This window comes from Cnephaeus nilssonii, assembly GCF_951640355.1.
Source record: "Cnephaeus nilssonii genome assembly, chromosome: 4".
NCBI classification, from domain to species: domain Eukaryota; kingdom Metazoa; phylum Chordata; class Mammalia; order Chiroptera; family Vespertilionidae; genus Cnephaeus; species Cnephaeus nilssonii.
The window spans coordinates 15620100-15639936 of record NC_137075.1 but is presented as its reverse complement, the minus strand read 5'-3'; the positions used below and the strand labels follow the sequence as shown (position 1 = coordinate 15639936).

General features: G+C 46.7%; 1 protein-coding gene across 5 annotated transcripts in view; it reads right to left on the bottom strand.

Annotated features, from left to right (window-relative positions):
* ANKRD26 (ankyrin repeat domain containing 26) overlaps window positions 1-19837 on the bottom strand; it is a 104676-nt gene that overhangs the window by 43503 nt on the left and 41336 nt on the right. For 3 of the 5 annotated variants that reach the window (XM_079768371.1, XM_079768373.1, XM_079768375.1), the window contains 4 exons: window positions 15338-15411; window positions 13428-13588; window positions 927-978; window positions 508-649 (listed from right to left, as the gene is read on the bottom strand). In XM_079768371.1, coding sequence (XP_079624497.1) covers window positions 508-649; window positions 927-978; window positions 13428-13588; window positions 15338-15411 — 429 coding nt within the window. The remainder of the gene's footprint in view (window positions 1-507; window positions 650-926; window positions 979-13427; window positions 13589-15337; window positions 15412-19837) is intronic. The other 2 variants (XM_079768372.1, XM_079768374.1) reach the window with 1 other exon arrangement.

Here is a 19837-nt window from a genome sequence, read left to right as displayed (position 1 = left end):
CGTCCTGAAGGTTGTCCGGACCGTTGTTCTGCTGTTCAGTCTAATTAGCATATTAGCTCTTTATTATATTGGGTTATATTGGGTATATAAAAGCCTAATCGACTGTTCAACAGTTCAACCGTTTGACCGGTAGCTATGACACGTACTGACCACCAGGGGGCAGATGCTCAACACACAGGCATGGAAACATGGAACAGACTGATGAATCTCAGAGGGAAGGGGGGACAGGGGAGGGCAGGAAGAAATTAACCAAAGATCTTATATGCATACTAGAGGCCCAGTGCATGAATCCGTGTACCAAGCTGGTTTTGGCCTGATCCCCATAAGCTAGGCCAAGGGTCCCCACCAGTGCACGAATCTGTGCACCGGGCCTCTAGTTTTAATATAAAACATATTTCCCAGATAAATACCTCAACAATATATCCTCTGTGGTGCAGAACTAGACAAGTTGTGCATATATTTCTACATTATACAGAAAAAGGCTTTACATTTATACAATGATGTTACCTTTACAATCCATGCTAAGTTGTTCAATTAGCAACATGGAATTCTTATAATTGGAGTAAGGCAACTCGCAATGTTCTGAAATTGTTTCAGATGACTGAGTTAAGTCATCAAGGTCATCCACGGAATCAATTTTCTCTTTAACCTACAAATAAATAATACTGTTTTCAAAATGTTGATAAAATATACTAAGTGCATACTGTATGGATAAATATCCACCTTTTTATAAAAGCCAACACATAGGTATTCTTAAAGGAACTTATTGTTATCAAATAGGTACCTTTATCAATAACTAGTGTTTCTAAATTACTTTTTTAAAATAAATGTCTCTACAACAAAGGAAGATTTTCTATTTTTCACTATATTTTTATAATGCATTTTTACTACAGATAATATTTTTGATAATTTCATTTTTAAAATACCTTGTTCTCTTCACTATATATTTTCTCTTCACTAGATGTTTGCTTTGCTGACCTAAAAAAAAATAAATAAACATTTCTTTTCAGGCAAATATTAAATACTTAAAATACAAAGAATAGCTAACCTATTATTTTTCATATATAAAATCTCTGAATTTGTAATTAACTTCTATAAGGGGGATTAAACAATAAATAAAAAGAATAACATTAAGGGACAAAGTAGATATATTAATAATATTAACACAATGTATTAAAATTAGATCAAGATGATAGAGCAAAAGGAAAAACATAATGTTTATTAATAATATACAATGGTTTTTATTGTCATGTTCAATAAAAACAAGTTTTTACTGGCCCTGAGACCTATTAGGAAAGTATGACTTAAGTTCTTACCTGAAGGAAACCCTTTTATAATAGTCATGATATTAGCTTCTTGAGGACTTACTATGCATTACTATGAGCATTTTACATGTCTTATGAACATTTTAATCCTCACAAAAATTATGGGAGGTAGGCAATATGTTAGGTATTTTACAGAGGAAGAAAATGAGGCAGAGAAAGGCTAAGTAACTTGCCAGAGTCTACAAAACTAGTCAATAGCAGAACCAGAATTCAAACTCAGAAAATCTGGGTTAAAAACATGTGCTTCACAACATGCTTTGAAAGTAATACTTATTTTTAAGTGTGCTTAAGTACCGTATTTTTCCGTGTATAAGATGTCCCCATGTATAAGATGCACCCCACTTTTCCAACCCAAAATTAAAAAATCAATATTTTAAACATTTTGCTGATTTTCCTTTTAAGGCCTTCTTCTTTTTTTGGCATCTTAAGGAGTTGTTCTTCCTGTTTTCTCCAATGTCTGATCATACACACACTGGAGGGAGGTCCAAATTGTATTTCTGCAGCTCTATTTCCATGCTCTCTTGCATAGCTGATTACATTCTGCTTGAATTTTGCAGAGTAAGACAATCGCTTACCGGTATTTATCTTTTTATTTTTTTACATCTTTATGGGCCCAAAACCCTCTAATTCCTATTGCATCTGCGCACTCTCCACCTCCACCTCAATTAAGGGCATCAGCTGATGTCAGTAATGATAAGGCTCGTGATTGCAAACAGAAGGAAGCCTATTTGACAAGGTATGGGCAGCTACACACCCGCATGGTGCCCTCCTTGCCTAACTTCCGTGTATAACATACCCCTCGATTTTCAGTGTAACGCTTTTAGGAAAAAATAGCACTTTTACAAGGAAAAATACGGTACTATGATGGCAAATGAGTTTATATTATTATTCAATTTCTAGCTACAATTATAAATAATTTCTAAATATTATACATATTTTTTTAATAAAATGGAATTTATATCTGGGCCATATTGAAAATAGTTTTTCAATAAACTAAAGATTTTTTAAAAATTGATTTTGAGAGAGAGAGGAAGGGAGAGGGATAGAAAGATAGAAACATCAATGAGAGAGAAATACCATCGATCGGCTGCCTCGTGCATACTCCCTACTGAGGATTGAACCCACAACCGAGGCATATGGCCTGACCTGGAATCAAATCAGTAACCTCTTGGTTCATGGGTCAATGCTCAACCACTGAGCCATACCAGCTGGTCAAGATGTTTTTGATAAACAAATTCACCAACAGGCATTCATTCATCCATTCAACAATTTATACATGCATTGGACATACACTTATTGAGAACATAGTATGTGTTAATGATACTGTTACAGAAAGTGTGGTTTTTATATTTCAGAACTTTATAATCCAAAAGTGATAGATTGTTACTAGTAAAGGTTGGCGGGGGGGGGGGCAGTTGGGGGCAACTAGGATGGCAGAAGGGGCAGTAAGAGGCAACCAGGCTGGTGGGGGGGGGGAGTAAGGGGTGACCAGGCTGGTGTTGGGGGGGGGCCGTTAGGAGCAACCAGGCCGGCAGGGAGGGGGCAATTGGGGGCTACCTGGCTGGCAGCAGAGGGCAGTTAGGGGCGATCAGGTTGGCACACAGAGGCAGTGAGGGGCGATCAGGCTGGTGGTGGGGGGCGGGGGCAGTCAGGGGTGACCAGGCAGGCAGGCAGGTGAGCAATTAGGAGCCAGCGGTCCAGGATTGTGAGAGGGATGTCCGACTGCCAGTTTAGGCCCGATCCCCAGGACATCCCCTGAGGGGTCCCAGATGGGCTGAGGGGACCCCCCATGCTCAAATTTCATGCACCGGGCCTCTAGTCTTATATAAAAAGCAATTTTTTGCCCTAGCCAGTTTAGCTCAGTGGATAGAGTGTTGGCCTGTGGACTGAAGGGTCCTGGGTTCAATTCCTATCAAGGGCACAAACCTTGGTTGCAGGCTCCTCCCTGACCTGGGCCCTGGTCAGGGTTTGCGCAGGAGGCAACCAATCAATGTGTTTCTCTTACAATAATGTTTCTCTGTCTTTCCCTCTCTTTTCTATTTTCTCTAAAAATCAATGGAAAAATATTCTTGGGTGAGGATTAACAACAACAAAAAATACTTAAAAATCTAGTTTTACCAACAGAAAATTATATTTACTTTTCTTAAAACTGATTTTTAGGAACAGAAAGAGAGAGAGAGAAAGGGACAGAGAGAGAAAGAGCAAGACATAGATGTGAGAGAAAAACAGTGAACATTGATTGGTTACCTGCTGCATTTGCCCTGATCGGGGATCAAATCTGCAACCAGGGTATGTGCCCTGACTGGGAATCAAACCCACCACCTTTTGGTGTACCAGATGATACTCCAACCAACCAAACAACACCTGCCAGGGCTAGAATTACCTTTTTATGGAGCAAATGCACGCATAAGAATATCAGTATCATATACCTACAAAAAGACTTAAGTGTTCTAAGAGATTCTTATTTTCAAAGTTGAGCCTGAGCCTGTAAGAGTATTAAAACAAAGCCAACAATACTTAAAAAATATATAGCTATGTAGCCCTGGTTGGTGTGACGCGGTTGGAGCATTGTCCTGTGCAACTAAGGGTTTTGTTTCGATTCCTGATTAGGGCACATCCTCAGGTTGCAGGTTTGCTCCCTGGTTGGGGCGCATGTGGGAGGCAACTGATTGATGATTTTCTCTCTCTCTCTCTCTCTCTTTCTCTCTCTCTATCTCTGTCTCCCTCTCTATCTTCTTCTCTCTCCCAAATCAATTTTAAAAAGACCAAAATACAATATTCTCAGGTGATGATTAAAATATCCTATCTAATAAAACAGTAATATGCAAATTGACCGCACCTTCGCTACACCTATAAGCCACGCCCACCAGCCACGCCCACCAGCCACGCCCACCAGCCAACCAGGAGCAAATATACACGTTAAACCAGCAAAGATGGCGGGGGGAAAGGGCAGCACCCATGCCAGTGAGATCCAAGCCATGATGGTAGACTGGGGCAGGCGGTTAGCTCCGGCTGCCCAGGTCCGCCATCACCTATCGCGGACCCGGGCAGGCGGCTGCAGGGGTTAAGGCCCGCAGCCGGCTGCCCGGGTCGCCATCACCGATCGGGGACGAGGACCCGGGCAGGCGGCTGCAGGGCCTTAACCCCTGCAGCCGCCTGCCCAGGTCCGCCATCACCAATCGGGGACGCGGACCCGGGTTAAGGCCCTGCAGGGGTTAAGGCCCTGCAGCCGCCTGCCCGGGTCCGCCATCACCAATCGCGGACGCGGACCCGGGTTAAGGCCCTGCAGGGGTTAAGGCCCTGCAGCCGCCTGCCCGGGTCCGCCATCACCAATCGCGGACGCGGACCCGGGTTAAGGCCCTGCAGGGGTTAAGGCCCTGCAGCCGCCTGCCCGGGTCCGCCATCACCAATCGCGGACGCGGACCCGGGTTAAGGCCCTGCAGGGGTTAAGGCCCTGCAGCCGCCTGCCCGGGTCCGCCATCACCAATCGCGGACGTGGACCCGGGTTAAGGCCCTGCAGGGGTTAAGGCCCTGCAGCCGCCTGCCCGGGTCCGCCATCACCGATCGGGGACGCGGACCCGGGTTAAGGCCCTGCAGGGGGTTAACCCCTGCAGCCGCCTGCCCGGGTCCGCCATCACCGATCGCGGACGCGGACCCGGGTTAAGGCCCTGCAGGGGTTAAGGCCCTGCAGCCGCCTGCCCGGGTCCGCCATCACTGATGGGGGACGCGGACCCGGGCAGGCGGCTGCAGGGCCTTAACCCCTGCAGCCGCCTGCCCGGGTCCGCCATCACCGATCGCGGACCTGGGCAGGCGCCATCACCGATCACGGACCTGGGCAGGCGGCGTGGGTTAAGGCCCGCTGCTGGCTGCCCAGGTCCACGATCATAGATCACGGAGCTGGGCAGGCGGCGTGGGTTAACGCCCGCAGCCGGCTGCCCAGGTCCACGATCTCAGATCACGGACCAAGACAGCTGCCTGCCCAGGTCCATCACTGATCTCAGAGCTGGGCAGGCGGCGTGGGTTAAGGCCTGCAGCCGCCTGCCCAGGTCCACGATCAGGGATCACGGACCAGGGCAGGCGGCGTGGGTTAACGCCCGCAGCCGGCTGCCCAGGTCCACGATCTCAGATCACGGACCAAGACAGCTGCCTGCCCAGGTCCATCACTGATCTCAGAGCTGGGCAGGCGGCGTGGGTTAAGGCCTGCAGCCGCCTGCCCAGGTCCACGATCAGGGATCACGGACCAGGGCAGGCGGCGTGGGTTAACGCCCGCAGCCGGCTGCCCAGGTCCACGATCTCAGATCACGGACCAGGACAGCTGCCTGCCCAGGTTCATCACTGATCTCAGAGCTGGGCAGGCTGCGTGGGTTAAGGCCCGCTGCCGGCTGCCTAGGTCCACGATCACCGATCATGGACCAGGGCAGGCGGTGTGGGTTAAGGCCTGCAGCCGCCTGCCCAGGTCCGCCATCACCGATCATGGACCAGGGCTGGCGGTGTGGGTTAAGGCCTGCAGCCACCTGCCCAGGTCCACGATCAGGGATCACGGACCAGGGCAGGCAGCGTGGGTTAACGCCCGCAGCCGGCTGCCCAGGTCCGCCATCACCGATCACGGACCAGGACAGCTGCCTGCCCAGGTCCATCACTGATCTCAGAGCTGGGCGGGCAGTGTGGGTTAACGCCCGCAGCCGGCTGCCCAGGTCCACCATCACAGATCATGGACCAGGGCAGGCAGTGTGGGTTAACGCCCGCAGCCGGCTGCCCAGGTCCACGATCACCGATCATGGACCAGGGCAGGCGGTGTGGGTTAAGGCCTGCAGCCGGCTGCCCAGGTCCGCCATCACCAATTATGGACCAGGGCAGGCAGTGTGGGTTAAGGCCTGCAGCCGCCTGCCCAGGTCCACGATCAGGGATCACGGACCAGGGAAGGCGGCGTGGGTTAGCGCCCGTAGCTGCCTGCCCAGGTCCACCATCACCGATCTCGGACGAGGGCAGGCAGCGTGGGTTAGCGCCCACAGCCGCCTGACCAGGTCCTGGATAAGGGCTTCGAGTCAGCCATCGCCAGTGGCAGCTGACTCAAAGCCCCTATCAGGGATCATGGACCAGGTCAGGCAGCGTGGGTTAAAGCCCACAGCCGGCTGCCCAGGTCCGTGATCATCGATCTCAGAGCAGGGCAGGCGGCGTGGGTTAATGCCTGCAGCAGGCTGCCCAGGTCCACGATCATGGATCACGGACCATGGCAGGCGGCATGGGTTAGCACCCGCAGACGGCTGCCCAGGTCCCGGATCACGGATCCAGGTGGCGTGGGTTAGCACCCACAGCCGCCTGACCAAGTCCCCGATAGGGACTTGGAGTCTAGCATAAGGAAAAGAATAGTCAGCAAAAGCAGGAGACAAGGTTTCATAAGTTCTCCCCCAGGTCACCACTGTTCTCTTATACATTTTAATTATCCCAGACTTTGCCTGATGGGATTTGATTTGAATTATGCCTGATAGAGATTACATGACATGAATTGTAGGCTCATTCTTTCTTTTTGTGGTTGCCTGACTGAGAAAGGCCTTGGAATGAGAGAAGGCACTTTTATTTTCCTTTTTCATTCTTTAGAGGCTGAGGAATTACAGTTATATGAAGAACTTAGTGAGAGAATGAAAGTCTCATGCTGTATTATTCTGTAAGTTTTATCATGTGGACTATCAAAAACTTGGTGGGATCCTTTTCAAGAGGTGTTACAAAAATTATGTTGAAATTAACATTCAAGAGTAAAAGGAGAGAAGTGAGTGGTGGGTAAAGGAAAGAACTTTGTCCTAGAAACCAAATAGAAGCCACATAAACCTTCAGATTCTTACTCATTGTGCTTTGGAGGTATCCTATCTAATAAAAGAGTAATATACAGATTGATCATCACTGCAACACACAATATAGCTGTCCCCATGTGGTCAAAGATCCTGCCCCCATGTGGACACAGATGGCCACCACAAGATGGCCAGCAGGAGAGGGCAGTTGGGAGGCACCCAGCCTGCAAGGGAGGGCAGTTGAGAAGGACTAGGCCTGCAAGGGAGGGCAGTTGGAAGTGATCAACCCTGCAGGAGAGGGCAGTTAGGGGTGACCAGGCCGGCAGAGGAGGGAAGTTGGGGGCAAACAGGCTGGCAGCAGAGTGGTTAGGGGCAATCAGGAAGGCAGGCAGGCAAGCAGTTGGGAGCCAGCAGTCCTGGATTGTGAGAGGGATGTTCGACTGCCCGTTTAGGCCCGATCCCATCGGGCCTAAACGGGCAGTCGGACATCCCTTGAGGGGTCCCATATTGGAGAGGGTACAGGCTGGGCTGAGGGACAACCCCCCTCCGTGCACGAATTTCGTGCACCGGGCCTCTAGTCCTATATAATAAAAGGGTAATATGCAAATTGACCCTAAGGGCAGAATGACCGGAAACAACCAGTCGCTATGACGTGCTTTTATATACTAGAGGCCAGGCTCACGAAATTCGTTCATGGGTACGGTCCCTAAGCAGTTGAGTGGTTGACTTGTCACTTAGGCTTTTATATATATAGATATACTAGAGGCCTAGTGCACGAAAATTTGTGCACTCAGGGAGTCCCTCAGCCCGGCGTGTGCCCTCTTGCAGTCTGGGACCCCTCGGGGGATGACTGACTGATGACTTAGGCCCGCTACCCGGGGAATTGGGACTAAGCTGGCAGTCAGACATCCCTCTGGCAGCTGATTGCCTGAGGGCAGGTAGGGGTGAGGCCAGTGAGCGGGTGGGAACAGCCAACCTCTCAGTCCCTTCCCCCGGCCGTCAGACACCAATCACCTGATGGTGAACAGGGAACTGGGGGTGGGTGGCGGCGGGGGTGGGGCCAGCTGCGGGCAGCTGTGGAAGATGGTCCTGATTGCAGGCCAGGCCTAGGGAACATACCCACAAGCCAATTTCATGAGCTGGGCCTCTAGTCCTATCTAATAATAGACAAATATGCAAATTGACCATATCTCCGACACACCCACAAGCCACGCCCACCATCCAATCAGAGCGAGTATGCAAATTAACCCAAACCAAGATGGCTACAGCCACAGAGAGCAAGGTTTCCTAGGTAACAGAGGAAGCCAAGCTTTCCGCCTGCCCTGGCCAGGCCTAAGCCTCCATTCAAGCTACAAAGTTTCAATTATAGAAGGTAAACAAATTCAAACAAATGGCGTCAGAATGGAGCTTGAGAGAGCAGGCCAGGGTTGCCGCTGGCAACAGGGGAAGCAAAGCTTTCCGCACACCCTGGCTGGGCTCACCCGCTTAAGGCAACAATGTTTCAATTATTACCCCAACACAAATTGCTGCTGGCCTTGGAGGGAGCCCCAGGCTTGGCTCCACTCCAGGCTACAAAGTTTCAATTGCAGAAGGAAAATAAATTCCACATACCAGGACCTCTGCTTGGGTTGCCAGGGGGCGTGGCCGGCCTGCAAACCACCACAGGCCCCTTGCTCAGGCCGCCCCACACCCCAAGGGAACCTCCACCTGATCCGGGACGCCCTTCAGGGCAAACCAGCTGGCCCCCACCCCTGTACCAGGCCTATATCCTATCTAATAAAAGAGTACTATGCAAATTGATCATCACTGCAACACACAATATAGCTGCCCCCATGTGGTCAAAGATCCTGCCCCCATGTGGACACAAGATGGCCACCACAGATGGCCAGCAGGAGAGGGCAGTTGGGAGGCACCCGGCCTGCAAGGGAGGGCAGTTGAGAAGGACCAGGCCTGCAAGGGAGGGCAGTTGAGAGGGACCAGGCCTGCAAGGGAGGGCAGTTGAGAGGGACCAGGCCTGCAAGGGAGGGCAGTTGGAGGTGATCAACCCTGCAGGAGAGGGCAGTTAGGAGTGACCAGGCCGGCAGAGGAGGGAAGTTGGGGGCAAACAGGCTGGCAGCGGAGTGGTTAGGGGGTGATCAGGCTGGCAGGCAGAAGTGGTTAGGGGCAATCAGGAAGGCAGGCAGGCAAGCAGTTGGGAGCCAGCAGTCCTGGATTGTGAGAGGGATGTCCAACTGCCCTTTTAGGCCCGATAGTGGGATCGGGCCTAAAAGGGCAGTTGGACAACCCTCGAGGGGTTCCAGATTGGAGAGGGTACAGGCTGGGCTGAGGGACAACCCCCCTCCATGCACGAATTTCGTGCACCGGGCCTCTAGTATATATATAAAAGCCTAATATGGTAAGTGTCCAACTGTTTGAACAGTCACTATGACGTGCACTGACCACCAGGGGGTAGACACTCCGACAGGTAGGTTAGCCTGCTGCTGGGGTCTAGCTGATAGTGATTGGGTGAGACAGACTGGACATGCCCTGGAACCCTCCTGCAGTCCCTCCCCGGCCAGCCAACCTCCCGCGGCCCTTCCCTGGCTGGCTGGACCCAATAGGCCCTAATCAGGACTGGGTGAATTAGGCTGGACATGCCCTGGAGTCCTCTCACAGTCCCTCCCCATCCCTGACTGGCCCTGCTTGGGACTGGGCCGGACACGTCCTGGAGCCCTCCCACAGATCCTCCCTGGCCCCAATCACACACCAGTGGGGTGTCTCAGCCTGGCCTGCGCCCTCTTCCAATCCAGGATCCCTCGGGGGATGTCAGAGAACTGGTTTCAGCCCGATCCCCACAGGCCAGGCTGAGGGACTCCATTGGTGTACGAGTCTGTGCACCGGGCCTCTAGTATTTATATAAATGTCCTTGATGCATATATGTATATTACTTATCCTTAACATGTCATATTATATCCTAATATATAAAAAGTCAGGGGCTGTCATGACTGAAACAACCAGATGGACGACTGAACACAAGCTGCGTGGGGTGACAAGGCTGGCAGGGGGGTTAGTGAGGGACGACCAAATGACTGAACAGCAGGCTGCATGGGGCAACCAGGCTGGCAGGGAGGGTAGTTAGGGGTGACCAGGCCGGCAGGGGGGGCAGTTGGGGGCGACCAGGCCGGCAGGGGGGCAGTGAGGAGTGACCAGACCAGAAGGGGGGGCAGTTAGGGGAGGCCAGGATGGTGGGGGAGGCAGTTGGGGGTGACCAGGCCAGCAGGGGGAGGCAGTTAGGGGCAATTAGGCAGGCAGGCAGGTGAGCAGTTAGGAGCCAGTTGTCCAGGATTATGAGAGGGATGTCCGACTGCCGGTTTAGGCCTGATCCTGGGGATCGGGCCTAAACCAGCAGTTGAAAATCCCTGAGGGGTCCTGGATTGAAGAGGGTGCACGCTGGGATGAGGGGACCACCCCCCCCCGTGCACAAATTTCATGCACTAGGCCTCCAGTATAATAAATAATGACCTGTTGTATGTCTTATATACATAGTAATCTATATATATAAAAGGCTAAGCGACCATCTGACCCACTGATTGTCCGGTAGGTACGATGCTCACTGACCATCAGGGGGAAGATGCTCAACGCAGGAGTTGCAAAGCGAGAACAACTGTGCAGAGTACCCTCTTGCACTCCAGGACCCCTCAGGGGATGTTGGGAGAGCCAGTTTCTGCCCGATCCCTGCAGGCCAGGCCAAGGGACCCCACCTGCTGGAGGGACCCTGTTCACTCTGCAGACACCCTTTGAGCTGTGGCACTGCCCCAGGTGCGACTGCCAGGGAAGGACTGTGGGAATTTGGCTCCAAGGCATGTCTGGCCCATCTTTTTTTTTTTTTTTTTTTTTTTCAGAGAGGAAGGGAGAGGGAGAGAGATAGAAACATCCATAATGAGGGAGAATCATGGATCGGCTGCCTCCTGCACGCCCCCCACTGGGGATCGAGCCCGCAATCTGGGCATGTGCCCTGACCGGGAATCGAACCATGACCTCCTGGTTCATAGGTCGACGCTCAACCCCTGAGCCATGCCAGCCGGGCTTGGCTTCAGTTTAGATGCTGTGTTTACTTGGAGTCAGTTTGGGTGGGGGGAGGTTCCTGGTGCCAAAAGCCAGGACTCTGTTGGGGGTGTCACTGTCACACAGGCTTGGAGAGATGGTCCGATGCCCCTTCTGTGCCAGGAGAGGTCCTGGGACTGGCCCAGCCGGGCAGGGGCGCTCGGGACCAGCAGGTGTCCAGCCAAAGGAGACCCAGCGGACCGCGTGCAGCCGGACACGAAGCGGGAGTCCAGGTGTTCCCTCCTCCCGGCAAGGGGAGGACAGAGGCTCAGGCACAGGAACCCGCACTCCACCCCCGCCAGGGGCCTGCACCCTCTGGGTGAACCCCACCCAGGTCACGCCGGCCTCACGCTCCACCTGCACCCGGCAGCCCACCCGGTGACACCCCTCCTGCTCCCCGGCTGCACTGGACTCGGCTCGGGTCTGGGACCCCGGACCGAGGTCTCCTCTGTCCCTCCCCAGCCGTCTGGGTGTGTTCCCCTCCCTTTGGATCAGAGAGAGTAAGGATGACGATGGAGCATTCGGGGGACAGCTTTCCCCCGGTGGAGAGAGCTTATCTGTTACCTAAAACCCAAAATGAGAAAGGGGGAGAGAGGGGAGAAGAGAGAGAGAGAGAGAGAGAGAGAGAGAGAGAGAGAGAGAGAGAGAGAGAGAGAGGCAGAGAGAGAGAGAGAGAGAGAGAGAGAGAGAGAGAGAGCTGTCTGGCCCATCTTGCCCAGTCCCACCAGCCACCATCTAATTAATTTCCTTTCAATGTGCACGAATCCATGCACCGGGCCACTAGTCCTATCTAATAAAGGAGTAATATGCAAATTAACCATCACTCCGCTACACCCACAGGCCACACCCACAAGCCACCCCACCAGCCAATCAGGAGCAAATATGCAAATAGACCTAACCAAGATGGCTATGGCCACAGAGAGCAGGAGGGAGGCTTGGGTTTCACCGGCAATGGAGGAAGCCAAGCTTTCCGCCTGCCCTTGCCGGCCTAGGCCTCCACTCAAGGCTATAAAGTTTCAATGATACAAGATATATAAATCCCAACAGAAATGGCTGCTGCCACGGAGCAAGTAGAAGGCTTGGCTCTGCTCCAGGCTACAAAGTTTCAATTGTAGAAGATAAATAAACCCCAGATACCAGGGCCTCCACTTGGGTCACCAGAAGGCGTGGCCGGCCTGCAAACCACCACAGGCCCCTCGCCCAGGCCACCCCACACCCCAAGAGACCCCCCACCCTGATCCGAGACATCCTTCAGGGCAAACCAGCCGGCCCCCACCGGTGCACCAGGCCTCTATCCTATCTACTAAAAGAGTAATATGCAGATTGACCGTCACTCCAACACACAAGATGGCTGCCCCCATATGGTCAAAGATCCTCTCCCATGTGGACACAAGATGGCCACCACAAGATGGCAAGAAGGGGAGGGCAGTTGGGAGGGACCAGGCCTGCAAGGGAGAGCAGCTGGGGGCGATCAAGCCTGCAGGGGAGGGCAGTTAGGGGTGACCAAGACGGTAGGGGAGGGCAGTTAGGGGTGACAAGGCCTGCAGGGGAGGGCAGTTAGGGGCAAACAGGCTGGCAGGGGAGCAGTTAGGCATCGATCAGGCTGGTAGGGGAGTGGTTAGGGGGTGATCAGGCTGGCAGGCAGAAGCGGTTAGGGGCAATCAGGAAGGCAGGCAGGCGAGCAGTTGGGAGCCAGCAGTCCTAGATTGTGAGAGGGACATCCCTCAAGGGGTTCCAGATTGGAAAGGGTGCAGGTTGTCTAAGGGACAACCCCGCCCCTCCCCCATGCACGAATTTCATGCACCGGGCCTCTAGTATATAATAATGTCCTTAGAATGTGTGTGTATGTTTATAGAAGTCATGTTTTCCTGTAGAATCTAGTTCTAGAAGTAAAGCTGTTGGGATAAACGGATGACACATTTGAAACTTTGAATCATGCTGCTAAATTTCCCTTCAAGAAAGATGTACCAATTTCATCTACCAACAGTGTGTAAGAATGTCTTTTTTCTCCCATTTTCCAAACATGGTTGTTATTTTTTAAATAAGATATTTATTATTATGACTTCGAAAAATGGTAGCTCATTGTTTATTAATTTGAATTTTTCTGATTACCAGACAAGGTTGAACATCCCTAGTAGAAATACATAATTTGTTGATCATGAATATTAGCTCAAATTAGGATTTGTTTTATAGTGAAATAATTACCTACTGTTAAATATTGCTATAGGCTTACCAATCAGAATCTTCATTCTCCATAGTAGGAAATTGCTGGTTACCGGTTTGTCCACTCTTTCTTTGTTGAATTAATCCATCGCTGTCATCAGCATCAGCATTATAGAAGTTTTCTGTAACATCCATTTCACAACTTCTGTGCATCTTTTTTTCTTTTTCAACCTTTAATGAAAGTTGGATATTAAGGACAATTGTTACCACTTTATTCATTAAAAATTATTTGTGTTTTCATTAATTTATCATTTGTCTTAGTTTAACTGCCATAACTTATCAATAAACATATTTTTGTGCTTATTTTAATTTTATCATTACAGGTCTTTGAAATTTTAGAAATTCTGCTTTATTTCTGTTTCAGTAAAGAAGCAAAATTTTCCAAGATTTCAAAAAGGGCTTTCTTAACTTTGTGCTCTTATTCACATCTACTTTTTACTAACTAACAGCCCCCCTACTCCCCCTGCATCTGTCTAGGAGAGACAGAGAAATAAAAAGACAAAGACACAAAATCTGTCCTCTTCTGTCTTTCCCACCTGGGTTTTGCATTCATTACACAGCCAGATGTAGAAGATGTGACACTGTGCTTCAGTAACAAACAGGAAGCTTTTGTCTTTCTGTACGAAGCTAATCTTTTCCCCATTGCCTTTTATAATTCTTTTTGCTTTTAGATCGGTTATCAAAAAAGTGATGGTATTCATAAAATATATGAACCAAAGTTTACCACATCACAGGAGCAGAGCAATTGTGATGAATTGTTAGATAGTGTAGATCTCTGGAAAATGAGTAATGCTCCCCAAATTTCACATTGAATAATCATAAAATGTTATAGCTAGAGGGCATAGGTATAGAAGTAATTATCTACTTTAGCTGATAATGTGAACAAAACAAAGAAAGGTTAAATAATCTGCCCAAAGCTCCTAAAGATGCATTACCTAACATTTTATGGTACCAAAAGAGATGATACAATTTTTTTCATTTTTTTATGTTATGTGTCTATGAGTATTTTAACCACTATGCTGCATACCTGAAACTAATACAAAATAATAATGAATGTAAACTATAATTGAAATATAAAATAGAAAAAAGAATTAAAAAAATAAAAAAGAATAAAAAAATAACTGGAGAAGAGGCAAACTTTAAATTAGGAGCCAAAATCATTAAAATCAATCAAGCAAATTCCTAAATTTTAATTCAAATGATATACTATGAAAATTTATGCATTGATATAGTTATTTGGTGCATCCAACTCTGGTATGTTCTAATATTCACTAATGAGAGTGGATAAAAAATTTAATAATATTTTACTGATTTTCTATACTGAAATGAAATAAATTTAAAAGTTATTGTTTGTACCCTAACAGCAAAAGGTTTGATCCGGAAAGGTGTGATTCCCTTAATAGGCAGATGAGTTTATTTTATGACCCCATTCTCCACCTGAATGTAGTTCCTGAAGTCAATTACATAGAGATCACAAGGCAGAATATAGCTTTAACCTTGGCATTAGTGATTAGCAACATGACACTACAAATTCTGAATCAATGACCATGATTACTCTTTTCACATGAATCCAACTCAGTGGCCATCAGTTATATTGCTCATAATTTCAATTGTTTAATCATATGATTCAATAGTTGATGTTACCTTCTTTATCATGTAGGGAAGTAATAAAAATGAAAGAAGCAAACAATATTTAGGATTATTTGGTCTCAATTACAAGAATAAAGTTTAGCTATCAGTTATTATAGATTCTAACACTATTTAAGTCTCATAACTAGTTCAAAAGTTTTAAAAACTAAATATTCAACTATGGTCTATTGACTCTAAAAGCCTAGCTTGAAAGGTAATTTCAACGGGACTACGTTACATTTTTAAAACAGAGAAAACAATATTATACTAGAAGTTTAAATTTTTACATACCTGTGGGTGGTTATTTTCACTTCCATTAAGCCTTTCTTGTTCTTCCTGTGATGTCACTTCTAAGTCTAGCTCTGCTAACAAATCCACATATTAGTTAAAATGAACTACTTAAACCAGTTAAATAAAAGCTATAATCATTATTAAAAAATGAAAAATACATTTTATCAATTGAGGGTTAACAGGTTTGGCTCAGTGGATAGAGCATCGGCCTGCAGACTGAAGGGTCCCAGGTTTGATTCCGGTCAAGGTCATGTACCTTGGTTGCGGGAACATCCCCAGTAGGGGGTGTGCAGGAGGCAGCTGATCGATGTTTCTCTCTGATCGATGTTTCTAACTCTTTCTCCCTCTCCCTTCCTCTCTGAAATCAATAAAAATATACTTAAAAAAAAGAAATATAGTACAAATATATACAGTCACACTATATTCTCTACCTCATAATGGTACCTTTTTAACATCTCCCTAAGTTTCAATTGCCACGTTATTCACAATTTTCAAAATCTGTCACTTTATATGCCTTTATCAGTGTACACCTTTGTTATATCTGAAATGTTTTCCTCTACTATTCTGACAAATTTCTTTTCATCTTTTAGGACTCAGCACTGGGGCTTAAAGAACATAGATAAGAGGTGTCAGGAATGGCTTTTCTAGAGACAGTGCCTGAGCTGAGACTTAAACATTGCGGTTAGCCAGAATCAAAGGGGAAGAGAGCAGGAAAGGGAGACAGACAGCATGCGAGGCTATATCAAGACAGGGAGAAAAGCATACAATAGGATCAATTTTGTCTAAAATACAGAGATGGGTGAGAAGGGCATCACCAGCAGTTTAGTAAATGAGCTAAAGATGGAGAGTTAGGCAGAAGTCATTAATTTTTAGAGACCGGGACATTAAATATCTATATATTTTTTAAACCTCACCCAGCCCTAGAGGGTTTGGCTCAGTGGATTGAGCGTCAGCCTGCAAACCAAAGGGTCCCGGGTTCGATTCCAGTCAAGGGCATGTACCTTGATTGCAGGTTCCTCCCTGGCCTGGGCCCTGATCAGGGTTCATGCAGGAGGCAACCAATCAACGTGTTTCTCTCACACTTCTATTTCTGTCTTTCCCTCTTTCTCACACTCTCTCTAAAAATCTGCTCTTTCATCATTCAATGATGCTCTCTCATCATGGACGTTTCTATCCCTCTGTCCCTCTCTCTTCCTCTCTGAAATCAATTAAAAATATTTTTAAAATCCTCACTCAAAGATATGTTCATCGATTTTAGAAAAAGGAACATATATATATATATATATATAGAGAGAGAGAGAGAGAGAGAGAGAGAGGCATCGATGTGACAAGTATCCATCAGTTGCCTCCCTTACATGTTCTTACCAGGGATCGAACCTGCAAGCCTGCAACTTTTTGGTGCACAGATTACGCTCCAACCAAATGAGCTCCTGGCCAGGGCAACATTAATGTGTTTTAAACAGTGGCCTATGGTCATATTTGCATTTGAGATACATCATTCTAAATGCTGTCGAAGTGATAATTTGGGGGGTATATAAATAATGGAGGAGGATGAATTAGAAGGCAATAATGCAAAATAGAGGATATAGGCCTGAACTGAGGAAATGTTTTCAGAAATAGTTAAGATATAAAAACTTCAGGCGACAGTATATAATAAAACTTTATTCAATGAATAAATATACAAATTCTGGGTCAACTTGATTCTGCTCATCCTATATAATAAAAGCCTAGGTGGCAACTAGGCCTGCAGGAGAGGGCAATTAGGGGTGACCAGGCCGGAAGGAGAGGGCAGGTGGGGGTGACTAGGTTGGCAGGGGAGGGCAGTTGGGGGCCATCAGGCTGGCAGGGGAGGGCAATTAGGGGCGATCAGGCCAGCAGGGTAGGGCAGTTGGGGGCAACCAGGCCTGCAGGGGAGAGCAGTTGGGGGTGACTAGGCCAGCAGGGTAGGGCAGTTGGGGGCCATCAGGCCGGCAGGCAGGCGAGCGGTTAGAAGCCAGCAGTCCCGGATTGTGAGAGTGATGTCCGACTGCCAGTTTAGGCCCAATTCCACAGTCGGACATCCCCCAAGAGGTCCCAGATTGGAGAGGGTGCAGGCCTGACTGAGGGACACCCTCCTCCCCCATGCACGAATTTTGTGCACCAGGCCTCTAGTTATTTTATAAAAGGTATCAACTATGAAGAAAAAAGTACTAAAACTGCATTAACTGTGTTCAGTTGCTTGAGTTTATTTTGCAGTTTTTCTGTTTCACATACTTCTGTAATGAGGAAGCTTGTGTAGGTATTTTCTTGTATCTACCAAGTTTATGAAGAAATGAAACCCTTGTATAGACAGGTAAGTACTGAATTTTTAGCTTGAAGTTACTACTCTAGGAGATAATTAAAAATCTTTTGTAAATACATTGTTAGCTCTAGAAGTAAGGAAAGAAGATGAAATTATACATGTTTGTTCTATTACTATACACCTGATCATATGACTTTTAAAGGTTACTAAGTTAATAGTACATAAAGTGGAACATAGATGTAGTTAGTCAATATAATGAGTAAACTAGTAGAATTAAAATTGGCTTTCCATGCATTAATTTTAAATGATAAAGTGCTCCTTAAAACCAAAATTCTTTGTGAACTATTTAGTTGTTAAAAAAATAAAACAAAGTGACAGTCGATATGAACACAGCTGAGAAGCAGGTACTATGTAGCAAATTCTCAATAATTCCCATTACCTCTGGAAAGCCTATTCTATGTATCAAGCCATAGAAAATATAAGAAAAACTTTAATATTTGGTTTTGGATGGTGCTTTTTCAGTTACATTTAATATAGTTATAACTAATACTTGTAAATTGAGAGTTATAAAAATATAGGTAAGAAACCATGTTTTGTTTGAGTAGGCAATCTTTAAATTTCTTAGTTTTCCCATCTAGTCTCAAAGTTCTAAATTTAATTCTGCTACCTACCCACAAGCGTATGCTAAATACTAATGGAAAGGAGCTTACTCTTTCTTCCTAATTCTCTTTATTATTTAAATACATGTTACTTTGGTTACAGTACAGGAAGAATGCAAATATCTTGTTAAAAGATACTCTGTTTGGTTGTAGGTTCCATAAAAGGATAAAACATAAAGTAGATTTTGCCACAAAATGATTTTTGAAAAGTTAAAACTATGGTGAGGCCACAGAGGTGGTCTAGAGATGAACTCTGTTTCTTTTTTCTTTTCTTTTTTTTTAATCCTCACCCAAGGTTATTTTTCCACTGATTTTTAGATAGAGTAGAAGAGAGGGAAAGATATAGAGAAACATGGATGTGAGAGAAACACATCAATTGGTTGTCTCCTGCAGGAGGCCCTGACTAGGGCCTGGCCAGGGAGGAGCCTGGAACCACAGTATGTGCCCTTGACCAGACCAGAACCTGGGACCTTTCAGTCTGCAGGCCGATGCTCTATCCACTGAGCCAAACCAGCTATGTGTCTGTTTCTTTATTACCATTTTTGCCCTCTTTCTTTCCTGGTAGCTGCGATTCACACAGGTCATGGAGACTATAATTCCCTAATAGAAACAGAGCTCTGATATTAATCTTTATCTATTAAGGTCATCTGTCTAAAGTCTGTGGATGCTGACTGACTTTTGGTCATTGACTGTAATACTAATGGACATTTATCATCAACCTTAAAATCCTCAGATCTATGACAAGTCTCATGTTTGAGAGTCAAACTAGTAGTAGACCCACATTCTGAAGAACCTGAAAATAAAGTTTTCATTTATTAGAATGTAAATAATTATACAAATTTGCCAGACTTGTAAAAATTCTTTCTTCAGAAAAGTAGTTCCATGTCCACCTCTTCCCCAAAACACACTATTCCTTCATTGGACGTTTTACTTTTTTATGTGTCCTATCTTTGCCGTTCACATAGAGAAGTTTAACTAAATGTTGTCTCTCATTTTTGTACTTTTTTTATTTTCTCATACTACTTATTCTTATTCACTCAGCAATTTCTATTGTATTCTGTTTTCCATAAAAGCTTTTTTTTGGTCAATAGTTAAGATTCTTCAGGGCATACGATTTTTGTTATTATAAAAATTTATGTCTAACAACTTATTTTAAGTTTAAATATGCATGACAAACATGGGTTTAAAAAACCTTTTAGTGAATGGTACTACTTCAAAAAATAAATTACAGCCTTAGCCAGTTTGGCTCACTGGATAGAGCATTGGCCTGCGAACCAAAGGTCCTGGATTCTATTCCGGCCAAGGGCACATACTTTGGTTGCAGACTCTTCCCTGGCCTGGGCCCTGGTCAGGGCTCCTGCAGGAGGCAACCAATTGAGGTGTTTCTCTCACATCCATGTTTCTCTATGTCTTTCCCTCTCTCGTCTACTCTCTCTAAAAATCAGTGAAAAAATATCCTCATGTGAGGATTAAAAAATAAAAACAAACAAACAAAAGAAAGAAATTACATAATTACAATACAATGGTCTTTTCTATGTGCATGAGTATCTTCAGAATTCA